The sequence below is a fragment of the Pteropus alecto genome, unplaced genomic scaffold, assembly GCF_000325575.1.
Source record: "Pteropus alecto unplaced genomic scaffold, ASM32557v1 scaffold398, whole genome shotgun sequence".
In the NCBI taxonomy this organism is placed as follows: domain Eukaryota; kingdom Metazoa; phylum Chordata; class Mammalia; order Chiroptera; family Pteropodidae; genus Pteropus; species Pteropus alecto.
In genome coordinates, this window is record NW_006442497.1 from 443,731 (window position 1) to 456,540 (window position 12,810).

Here is a 12,810-nt window from a genome sequence, read left to right on the forward strand (position 1 = left end):
GCGTGCCTCAGAGGTGTCTGCAGAGCACCTGTCCCACGGAGCGGCTCACCCTCGGCCCACCCGCCTCAGTCTTTCCCAGGGGATCCTCAGCATCTCAGCCCCCAAACTCAGTCCCTCAAACCCCTCGCCCTCTCTCACCTTTCACAGTCTACCTAACAGCAATGGACAACAGGTCTTGAGCGCTGTGTGCCTGGCCCTGTATTAAGCGCTTGTGGGTTTTCTGATTGTCCTCCTAAATATTTCTCATGAGTGCATCCGCCTCCTCATACTCACCTGCCGCAACACCATGGACACGGCAGCAGCTTCCTCACGGGCCTCTCTCCCTCCCCTTTCCCCAGGATTCCACCTTCCACACAACACACAAGTCTCACTGCCACTGCCCCATTCGACACCTGCTGTGGCTTCCAACTGCCCTCAGGGTGAGGTCCAAGCTCCCTCAGCCTGGCACTCTGAGCCTCTGCAGCCTGGCCACCCTCATGCTCCCCCCATACACGCCCTACAACCCATCTCCCAGAGAAGGTTGGAGACACAGGTTCCCATGAGGCCCACATTCCCCACCTGGCTTGCCCACAAACTCTGCACTTCTCGGACATTTACTTCTGACTAAAATGCCCTTTCCCCCTCCCCCAGGTGTGAGACCTGAAGCATCCTCGACAGGGCCTTCCAGAGGGGTCATTGTGTGTGGGTGGGTAGGTGGCCTTTCTTTTCACACAGGGGCACCAGTACAAGGAAGGCGTTGCCCTCATCCCCGGGGCCCAGCACGCCCTGGTTGTAGGGGGACAGCAACATCAGAGCAGCCTTCTGCCCCCACTCAAACCTCACCCTGCACTTCCCTAGACAGATTCCTCACTCCTCACATCTTGGTCCACACTGTTTCTCCTGCGCAGAAAGCCCCACCCCCTACCCATCTACACTTACTGAAGACCTTCCCCATCCTCAGGGCCACTTCAGACACTACAGTCCCCACCCCCAGTGACCAAAGTTTTCTATCACACACTTGCAAATAAGTCTGGAGTTGTGCCCCAGGCAGAGGTAGGCCTTCCCCCCACGACAACCCCCAGCTTCTAGCAGGGCCTAGCAGGACCCCAGGCTTCAGCTGGAAGGCTGAATGAATGTCAGCACAGCAGAGCCTGACCTCTGGCTCCTTCACCTCTGTAAGGTTTTGTAGGCTGATAGCAGAGTTCCCTTCTAGACACAAGGGACGTAGACTCAACTTATGACTCCAGGAGAAGTGAGTGGCTTTAATCACAGAATGAGCCAGGGGTGAAGACTGACCTGGGGACAGCAGACCATTGGACAGCAGAGTGAGATGGGCCTGGAGGTGGGGAGGGGGTGGGCAGCTTCAGGGTTTCAGTGTTATCTGTGTACTGTACCTGACTGAAAACCTCCCTCAGACAATTGATGTTATCTGCTCCCAAAGATGAGAAGTGGACATGACCACAGAGGGTGGCCTGGGAAAGGTGAAAGATCTAGGTCAAGCCAGGAACAGTTCTGGATTCTCCTTAGCCTAGGGAGGCCGGGCCAGGCACAGGATTCAGGGCCCTGGGTCTGGGGTCACCGTCTAAGGAGTTCCTCCCACTCTTCCTGGCACCTCCTTGTCACTTTCTGACTCCCCCATCTTCATGACTCAGTGCTAGTATTATCTCCTCCAGGAAGCACTCCAGGATTGGTCCATTCCTGTTTTAAGACCTCACAGCTGGGAACAGAACTGTCATTTCATTTCTCTCACCCAGACTGGAACTGCCGGAGCCTGCTCTCACACCCTTCCCATAACTTAGCCAAGTTGTAAGCTAAGTGATTTCATTGCAAGCCTGCTCCATGTTGCTCTCTGCTGTCTATCTGCTTGAAGAGTGCCTAGCCTCAGAAGGGGAGTTGATAAATGTCATCTGGATTGACATTTCTAAGAAAGGTGCTGAAGTGATGGCTGGTCGTTTGAGTCCACAGGAGACAAACAAGCAGGAGCCCAGTGATGCCAGGGTGAGTAACCCAAGCCAGGGGGTATATTCTAGAGCTGGGAGGCAGGACAGGGGCCTAGCAGGAGCCCCATTTCTATTAATACTTGCTTGTAACCCTGGACAGTCACTGCCCCTCTCTGGGCCTCAGTCACCTCTTCCATACTGGGAGGGGGTGGACCAGAGTCTAAGCATTTTCTTCAGGCATTCTTGGTGATGGGAGATCACAGCCATAAATCATAAAAGGCTTGAGACTCTCTCTCTATACTCCATGTGTCACTGAAAGTAATGTCTAAACTGTAAAATAAGGAAAGGTTCAACCAAGTTCTGACATTTCTGTGATGACTACTTCTATGTTTTTGAAATATTATATACTGAAATATATGCTTCGCTGGTACTCTGCCTCTTGGTGATCTAGCCCCATGGTGGATGCTAACCCTGAGTCTCCTTCCAGCATGGACTCAGCACTCAGTCTGGTGCTTACCTGCTGACTCTGGCCCATCCTTCATGAACTCAGTCCCTCAGGAGCCATGAAACTACTTCTACCTGATGTCCATCTCATTCTTGTCAAGCTTCTGACCAGAGCAGGAGATCTCAGAAAGCCTGCCCAGATCACCAAGCAGGACCGCCCTGACCTCAGGGTGACCTGAGCAGTCTCCAGGGGCTGGTTGACCATGCTCAAACCCATCCCTGGAGACTTGTGGGCAGGTGCAGGCTCAGGGCTTGGCTTGTCCAAGTGGCTTCCATGCGAGGTCAGAATGGGACCCCCAGGGAAGTGAGAAAAAAAAGTGTTCCTCTCTCCTCATACACGCAGATTCTTATACTGGAACCAACATCAGGAACAGGAAGCGGGCTCCCCGAATGCCTTCACCCTCTACCACACAAACACTCCCACAGTCCCTTGTCAACGCTTACATTCTCACAGGGTCCTCACCTTCGTCAGCTGAACCCCTGGTCTAGAGAAGGGTGCTCTGCTCGGGGAAAGGGATGGGCATTGTCAGCCTCCACTCTGAGACTAAATTCGGCACAAACCTAACCTGCCCAGAGTGGGTGCCGTGGGGAGAGGGCTCAGGGTGAGGAAGGGAGGCTGGCTGGAGAAGAAACAGGGTGGGAGAGCTTTGGAGTCCAAAGCCACAGGATGTCAGCACTGTCCACAGAGCCTCAGAGGCCCTTCTGAGGAAGCCTGGGGATCTGACCCACCCAGCAAGAGCATCTCCCTGAGGATATTCCCGCATTTTCTATGCCCTATCAGACAGACAGGCAGGCAGACAGACAAGGCTGCGCTGATGGCATGGCAGCCCCTCAGGGCAGAGGGGAGGCTAACTTACTGGTCACGCAGAGCAGAGTGTGGAAGAGCCACATCCTAGCTGGAGCAGAGGCAGCGACTTGGGCCCCCGGCCTGCTCAGCTTCCCTTCTCAGCTGGGGCGCCAGGAGGCGGGGACAGAAGCACATACATAGGCCAGGACCCACAAACAGACAGGCACTTTCAAGAAGACACAGACGCTCCCACTTGTACACAGCTGGCTGCGTGGCTTCCTTAGCAGTTGCAGGCTGGGTCCTGGGAGCTTGGAGACACCTGTCAGCCCTGTCCATCATCCACACTTTTGTGGAACTGTGAGCTAAGGTGTGGACTAGGAACACAACTCTGGGTGTCCTTGGGGTGAGGTGGAGGACCAGTATTAATCTGACGTTTATTATCCATTTGAGTCCCAGTCCCCTGCCCCAGAGCCCACCACCAGACACCTCAGCCCATTACCCAGTTGTCTCGGCAGTGAGAATGGGTCTCCCTTCTTACAGAAAATGCTCCACAGCCAGAAACTGGGCTGCTGCACCAGGCCCCACACTCGGCCCTACACTCAAGGCTTTGAGGCAGTGGAGGGCCAGGTGGATTGAAAGATCCAGAGCATTCACTGAAATCACTTTCTCAGTTTGGCTTTGGCTGCATTCTCTTTAAAACCCGGCTACAGCGCCATGATGCCAGAACTAATTTAACAGAGCTCTGAGCTACCAGAACAATTGAAAAGGAAAAATTCCATAAATCTTTCAGCGTATCTCTGATCTTGATACCTCTGTAGACTGCCAAGTCTATAGCCATATTTAAATGCTTACTTCACGATTTGTCAAACTTTCCCTGTGTGACCAAGTCTGTCGCAGAAGGACGTTTCTCTCATACCCCTGCATCCCAGATTGTTGAGGTACAGAGCGGAGCTCACAGGACTCTGCAATCATGTTCTAGATCTACACTGCCCAACATGGTATGGTAGCCACGAACCACAGGTGGCACTGAGCCCTTCAAATGTCATCAGTGCAACTGAAGAACTGAATTTTAAATTTTATTTAACTTTAATTTACATTTAAAAAGGCAGAGGACTCTGTCTCTCACAGGAATGTCTTCATCTCCAAGGAGAGCACTTTGAAGTGTTAATGTAAGTGTTAAAACACAGTGGACAATGGTATTGACTTAATGACTAGATGAAAATCAACTTTATTTTTTCACATGAAAAGTCTGCTTGACCAGAGTTTTGTAAAGATGACTTAAAACATTTTTGCATTGTCTACTTTGATCTAACAAAATACTTACAACTAGTAAGAGAGTGCCCTGACATTACACGGGTGTTTGAATAGACTACAATTCATCATTTTTCACACTGTACACCATCCAACAGAGAAGTTAAACAACTTGAAAAAGTGAAGCTCCAGGTCTGATGATTTGCCTCTCAGATCACGATGACATGTCGGCTTACCGTTGTCATAGGCTAGAGTCCTGGACTATCTTCTCCTTACTCCAGGGCTCAGTGACTCTCCTCTTCCCCACACCCATTCAGTGTGTCAGGGGCACTTGGGGGAGCCACAGGGTCTCTTCTCCCCAACCACTGTCCCAGAGGGATGAGAGTAGCTGCAAGCCACAGAGCAGATCAGCAGGACAGGCCAGAACTCAGTACTATTGCTCCCTCAAGATTTTTGAGAGAAGCAGGACTTCGTGTTTGGAGTGTGAACTTCAGGATACCTCAGGAGGCCAGGCAAAGTTGATGAGTGGATGCTGGACTGGGCGCATGGCCATTTTTTGCATCTTTGGAGATGTCTACAATGAGGACACATCCTGCATCCATCTAAGATGTATTTATCCAAGCTTGTTGATGACAGCATGGCAGACTCCTAATCTTGAGCACATATGGGGGCCATTCAAGCCCATCTGACAGTAACTGCTGTCCCCACAAACCCAAACTTAGGGTCCCAAGGGCCAGGCTGTACTATGCACAAGGTTGGGGTGTTCAGCAAATACATACACATCCAAAAGGAATATGAAAATGACTTCCAAACTTTTTACTTTAAACAAATGTTAAAGGACTCAAGGAATATTCTACAACATAACCAGACTGAATTCTTCAAAAACATTAATATCATAAAAGACAAAGAAAGGTTAAAGAATTGTTCCAGATTAAAGGAGACTGAATGTAGTGCATGATCCTGGATTGGATCCTAGACCAGGAAAAAAAAAAGTGCTTTAAAAAACATTATTGGTTCAGCAAAATATAATACCATTCCTGGGAATGGTAACCAGAAATTTAAGTGTCTGGTTATGGCCAGAAAGATAAGAGGTGAATGGTATGATTGTGCAGAGTTAAATGGAGGGCATCAACTCCAGTTGGTATTTATTTTCGTTAAAAAGAGGAGGAAAAATAAATTCATAAGGTTAAGGTATTATAAACTTTAATTTGGGAAAGAAACCTACATTATTAGGACAGTTGGCAAAACTGAAACATGAACTACAGGTTAGATACTACAGTACTAATTATATAATATATAATTATATAACATATAAAATATTATATAAAATATTATACATTTCCTGAATTTGATAACTATGCGAGAATGTCCTTGATCTTAAGAAATGTATATTAAAATATTTAGTAGGTAAGGGACATGACATATGCAAGTAATTCTCAAATAGTTCATGGTTCAGAGAGGGAGGGAAAGGAGGAAGGAGGGAAAGGAGAAAGGAAAGAATAAAATGTAGCAAAATGTTCTTTATTCTACCATTGAAATCGTTCTGTAATTTAAAAATAGAAGGTTTTAAGTTACAGGATGGAAGACTTACAGTTCACTATGAAGTAAAAAGACTAAATGCTTTGTCTTGAATGAGTCAAAAGCATTCATTAGTGGATAGGTGTGTGTGGGCGGGGCGGGGGGTGGGGCACGGGAGCTGCTCCCACAGCCCAGCCTCATAGCCTCCAGACCAGGAAATGTTTCTACTTACTCACTTGCCTTTCCAGTCCTAGGAAACTGGAAAGAGGGAATTTCGAAGAATGTGGATGTTACTGATACTATATAGAGAATAGAGAGGACAGAGTTGGCAATGGGGAGTGGGGAAAGACTGAAGAGCTGTAGTAATCACTAACACTGAGCGTGCACTCAGGAGGGAGTGAGTGCCAGACTCAGTGCAAAGGGCTTTCCATGCAAACCCTCATCTGATCCACACAGCCATTCTACTGGGTTATCCCTATTTCATGGACATGGAAGTTGGCTCAGAGAGAGTGGTTAAGTAATTTGTCCAAGGCCATATGGCTAGTTAGTGGCAGAGCTGGAACTCAAATAGGTCTCATCCAGAACCAGGTCTCTGAACCACTACAAACCCTAGTGCCTTCAGACCCATGGATCTAAATCTCTCCCAGTTCATGAGCTATTAAAAAGCAGGGACCTCATTCCACAAACCTATACTAGGAAACTTGCATTACTGGGAGCTGTGGACTGAACTGTGTGCCCTCTCCGCCCCCTAATTAATATGTTAAAGCCACAATCCCCAATTTGACTATATTTGGAGATAGGGCCTTTAGGGAATAATTAAAGGTCATAAAAGTAGGGCCCTCACCCAAGAGGCTTGATAATCTTAGCAGAGGAAGAGATCCCTCTTTCTATGTACATGCACCAAGGAAAGGCCACATGAAGACACGGTGAGAAGATGGCTATTTACAAGCCAGGGAGAGAGGCCTCAGCAGAACCCTATTATGCTGACATCCTGATCTTGGACTTTCAGCCTCCAGACTGAGAGAAAATAAATTTCTGTTGTTCAAGTCACCCAGTCAAATGGTAACCCAAGCTAGCTAACACACTGGGCTACCTCTTAAAAAAGCTTCCAAATAAAACAATGAATGGGGGGTGGGGAGGGAAGGGGTGTGTGTGTGTGTGTGTGTGTCTTGTAGAAGGAGAGCTTAGTGGGGAGGGAGCTAAAGAGAGGATCATCTTATCCTTTCATAACTGAGAGGCTGGGGGAGGTGTCACACTTGTCATGGAACCAAGGGTCTGAGGGCGTAGGCCTCTTGCTTGCCCCCTCTCCCTTCCTAGGTTCAGCTTAGTGCTGATGCTCTGTGGTAGAGTACAGCAAAGATCCTAGAAATCACATTAGCACTAAAAAGAAACTGGAGATCATTCCAGTCGAGCCCTTCATTTGACAGGGAAATTGAGTTCCAGAGAGGTGAAGGGACTTGCTCAGTCTTTTTCTGTTTGTATGTGAGAAAGAGTGAATTCCCAGGGCTCCCATCCCGACAACCATTCTGTCTGAGCCTTCCCAAAAGACACTCTACCTGAGCTAAAAGTGTTGTTTCCTGCTTACAGGCCTGCTGAGGAACCCTTACCAATGACAAGAAGGGACGCATCACAGGATTAAAAACACAACAATCCCAGCCAGGAAGGGATAGAAAAGCCATGCTTCCTCTCCTGCCAATTGTGTGGGTCTTGCCCTATACTGTCCGGGGATGAGGGTGACAATCTGAGGTAACACAAGTCTTTACCACCAAAGAATTCCAGGGCCTCTAGAATTACTCAAACAAAAACAAATAAGAACTCCAGGGCAGATTACTGACTTTGGTAGGTTAAATACTACCCATACTCTAGAGTTTTACTTATAACCCAGCAAAATCCCACTTCAGTGCCTCATAACTATTTGAAATAGGCTTTTGAACCAGCATTTCCCTAATTGCTCCAAGGAACATCAGAGTTCTGTGAAATGTTCATAAATTTCATTTTTTAAAAAAAGCTACAGTATTTCCTCCTAAGATTTATTTTATAAACACGTAAGGAAAATTCTACGTTATTGGTGGTCAGATTACACAGTAACAATCTGCCCTGAGCAGGTGTGCTACTTTCAGGATTATAAAAAAAAAAATTCTGTCCTTGTAGTTCTTAAAAAAGTGGCTTAATTTCTAATTTATTTCTTATTATATAAGGTTTAAAAGCAAATAAGTATACATCAAACTTATTTTTGCAGTAATTAATTAAGCTGCGAAGCCATGATTTGCTGATAACTTTAAATTGCCTGTTAGCATTTCGTCTTAACTTTAAGAAGGCTCCATGTGAGTTGGAATTCTGCTTTAGGCAAAAGAGCTGCTGCCAGAAAAAGAGTTGTTTCTTTTCTCCTTTTTTGGACTGCCTCACTTTCCTTACCAACAGGGCCAGAGGCTAAGAACTGGCCCAGCAGTCCCTCATTCAGGCCTCTCATCCACCTGCCAGCTACCTTTCCTGCTCTCCTGGAGTAGATGAAGCATTCTAAAACTATTCCGAACTATCTACATGATTCTCTAGCAAATTCTTTATAGAGCTAAGTAAGCTTTAGCTCAGATATGGCCAGATCACCAAAATTTGAATTTTATTGCGGTCTAATTAATGAGATTTTTTTTCTTATACAAGTATAGTGTATGCACTTCTGATTAATCTTCTTCCTTTTGAATCTGGTGGTCTTAGCTAGAAGACCTCCTTTTGAATCTAGTGGTCTTAGCTAGCCTGCACACAAAGTGCCAGAGCCAGGTTGGATTACCACAATTCATTCATTTACCAAACACTTTTTAAGCACCATTTACTCTGGACTGGTGTGGTGCAAGGATAGAGAAATAACATGAAGACACCTGCTCATTAGAAGCTCACAGGCTGGCAGGGAAAATAAAACAGGAAAACAAAGTGTTATATGTACAAGGTAGAAAAACAAGGACTAGCAGGTAAGAAAACCCCAGAGCCTCAGAGGATAGAGCTGCTCCTGCAGCTGGGGGATTTACACATTCATCACAAGTCTGTGGGGGACCTGCCAGGTGCCAGGCATGGCTCTAGGACTGGAGAAACTCCAGGAACAAGCCAGATATATGGTCCCTGCTCTCGCGGAGCTTACCGTCTAGCAAAAAGACAAGTAGAAAAAGGGAATTACAATCCAGTATAAAGATGTGCTGGCTTAGGAGACTAGGGATTTGGAATCGTACATACACTTCACTTAGGCTAACACAATGGTATCTGTCTCGAAAAAAAGACAAGGAAAAAGAAAAAACAATTTTAAGTCATTTGGGGCATTCCAAATGCCCCTCCACACACTGAAGAGGTAGGCAGGGGGACTGGAGGAGAGCTCGAGCCTCTGCCACTCTTGTGCCTATTGCAGTTCCCAAGAGCCTCTTCAAAAGTGAGCTTCTCTCTATAGTGCCAGGTGGGCACTAGACTAATCGGGGGGATCACTTCGTAAATTATATGTGTCTAATCACTATGCTGTACACCTGAAACTAATACAAAATGATATTGAATGTCAACTCTAATTGAAAAACAAAAATTAAAATAATAAAGTTTTTTTTTTAAGTGAGCTTCTCACCTGTGATTCCAACAACTAAAAATAAGTTTTTTACACAACACGGTCCAAATAATTGCAGACCAACCACTTTACCTGGTGCTCAATCAAAGAAACTGTGATCTGTTCCCACATGGGCAGGAACCAAATGTACTCACGATGGACCTCATGATGTTGGTCTTCAACATGGCACCCTCTTCATGGCTTCCTAGAGGAATTTCAATTAATTTTTATCTTAGCCATGACTTTATAATCTAACCCTAGAGTGAACTGAGACTCCTACATGGCAGTACCATGGGAAACAAAGCCAGGGCCATAACCTGGCTCTGGAAGTTGGGGGTAGCCTTATGGATGGGTCTCTAAGTCCTTGAGGATGAGGTAAAAGAGATGGCAAGGCAGGAGGGGGAGATGAACAGAATAGTGTGTCACTGAGGGGGAGAAGACTGAGCAGTCTGGAAGGTTGGTGAGATCAAGATGGTTCCAGAGAACCAGTGAGCAGATGGCAGCGGGGGATGAGGTGACAAGGTCCGAGCTATCAAAGGAGTTTGGAATTTATTCCAAGGACAATGGTGAAGCTTTGGAAATGTTTTAAGCAAAGAAATAACAAATAACTTTCTTAAGAAAGTTCATCCTGAAGCACATGAAAAGCACTAATGATGCCCAAAATCATTAGTCATCAGAGAAATGTAACTCAAAACCAAGAGATACCAATTCATACCAGAAAATAACAAGAATTGAAGAGGATGTAGAAAAATTGGAAACCTCATACATTGCTGGGACGAAATGAAAAATGATGCAGCCACTTGGCAGAACAGTCTGGCAGTTCTTCAAAAGGTTAAAGACAGTTACAATGTGACCCAGCAGTTCCACTCCTAGGTATACAACCCAAGAGTGATGAAAATATATGTCCACATAAACATGTGTACATAAATGTTTATACCAGCATTATTCATATTAGCCAAAAAGTGAAATAACCCAAATCTCCACTGACAGGTGAAGTAGATAAAGTGTGGTAAAGCCACACAGTGGAATATTATTTAGCAATAGAAAGAAATGAAGTCCTGACACACGCCACAATGAAGAGCCTTGAAAATACATTTAGTGAAAAGAAGCCAGTCACAAATATTCACAAAGCATATGATTCCATTTATAGTAAATGTTCAGAATAAGCATATTCAGAGACAGAAATACTGGTTATCGGGGCGGGGCGGGGGGGGCACGGAGGCGGAGGGTGAGGGAATGTGGAATGACTGCTAATGGGTACCAAGTTTCTTTTTAGTGATGAAAATATTCTAAAATTGATTATGGCGATGATTGCACTTCTCTGTGAATATACTAAAAGCCACTGACATGTATACTTTAAATGAGTGAATTGCAACCTATACAAATTATATCTCAGTAAAGCTGCTAACAATAAGAGTTCATCCTGGCTGCAGTGTGCAGAACAGAGATGGGGCAGATGGACTAATGAAGAGGCTACTACAGGGATGGAACAGAAGACAGTGGTTGAACTAAGGGGAGGGATTCATGGGGGTCAGACTAGAGGAGGCCAGGTGAGGACAGTTTACATCTTGTGGCAGGCTCCACAAGTTCTCCTGGGCAGCTAGTACCTCACCCAAGAGGTAGAGTGGGAAACAGAAATGAGGTATCTAATTATTATCAAGCAGCAAAAACATATTTAAAATTTTATACAGGTAAGACTAAGATGAATACAGAAAAGTGCGTAGCCCTGCTGCCCATATACTTGAAGAGCGCCCGGAGTAAAAGCCCACTGAGCTGCTGGCCAGGGGATTGTCCTGACTGTCCATTCTCTCTCTCAAACTCCAAAGAAAGGGCCTGGGCATTCAGGGCACACATAAGATGTTGCAAGATCTGAGTATCTGAGTGTAAGCTGGAGAGCAAGAGAGGCTAAGGCCAATAACTTTCAGAAATTAACTTAAAAATCTTTAAAGATACTTATCTGGGTTCTGCGTGTTTATGAGAATTGCCAGATTGCTGAAGTGGGCATTTTTCTTGGATAGATCAAAGGCCCAGTTTTCATTACATACCACTACCCTTCTAGAAAGTCTTCCCTGATCTCTAGCAGGAGACTGGTGAGGGCTAAAAGGCCAAGGGACAGATGGGCCTGAACTACTGCTAGGAAAGGGTCATGACTAGAAAACACAAAGTCTAAGAGGGGGCATTTTCTGAACACTGCAGAGACGATGTCAGACCCTGACCATAAAAACTGCTCTGTCCCACCCAGAGACTACAAAGGGATGGGGGTAAGCCCCTGTCCACAAGCTCATGTACACCCTCAGTTGTCTCCTTCATATGAACTTAGCTAAAATGCCAAGAAGCCCTCAGTTGTCTCCTTGATCCTGCCCCCACCTGCAACAGAAACCAGTGCTGGCCAGCTCACTGCAGCCATAGCTGTGGGAGATGCACCAACAAAGCCAGAAGCTCTGGTACCAGTCCATTCATTTACTAGATGTGGAAACTAGATGTGGAAACCAAGGCCCAGGACCATCGAAGAACCAGGGGTTAGCATTCAGGTCTCTGACTCTCAGGGCTTCATTCTTCTCACTCGACCAGCTCCCCAAACCCTGACCCCTCCTCAAGAACCTGGCTCTCAGCTGTGTGCTTCACAGAGCAAGAGGAGCTGAGAAGCCTCAGGTCTCAACTGGCAGGGAAACCTGAACCATCTCTTTCCTGGAATCCTAACATGGTTATACGCTCTAGTCTTTCTAATGCAAGGGAAAAAAGCCGGTCAATCGACAAAACAGGGACAACACAGTTTTTGCTGCAGCTCCCAGGTCTCACAGCCCTTTACTTTATTAACAACAGTGTTCTGCATTCAATTGCACCACGGTGCAATCATCTATACATGTGACCATTAGCTCAGCCACAAATAAAGATCTCTAAAATCCAGGACTGCATTGGGTACTGAAATGCTCCAGACAGGTGAGGAGTTGTGACATCACAAAAGGGACAAAAGCTTACTGTGTCTAACTCCCAAGATGTAGTTAATTGAAGTGAAACTTTTTTAAGCCTGCAGAGGAATGCAAACATTAAATACTTCAAAATAAAAATGAGAAAAAAAAAAAAAAAGAAAACAGAATTATCTACCACCTCTTTGTGGTAATATAATCTGAAAGGAGTTTAGAAATAAATGAACTCAAATTTCTATAACTGTAATCTTATTTGCCAGTTTCAAAGATGTCTTCAGTGCCAGAACTTGGGAGATAGAAAGAATAAATATCAATGTATTACTTCTAAAG

At 45.8% G+C, this 12,810-nt stretch overlaps 1 protein-coding gene across 1 annotated transcript in view; it reads right to left on the reverse strand.

The window, feature by feature from the left end:
• ITGAE (integrin subunit alpha E) overlaps window positions 1-3,378 on the reverse strand; it is a 58,056-nt gene extending 54,678 nt beyond the window's left edge. Inside the window, exon 1 of the mRNA XM_006922207.3 lies at window positions 3,281-3,378. Within this exon, the coding sequence (XP_006922269.1) occupies window positions 3,281-3,314 (34 nt within the window). The 5' untranslated portion in view covers window positions 3,315-3,378. The remainder of the gene's footprint in view (window positions 1-3,280) is intronic.
• Between the last annotated feature and the right edge of the window lie 9,432 nt (window positions 3,379-12,810).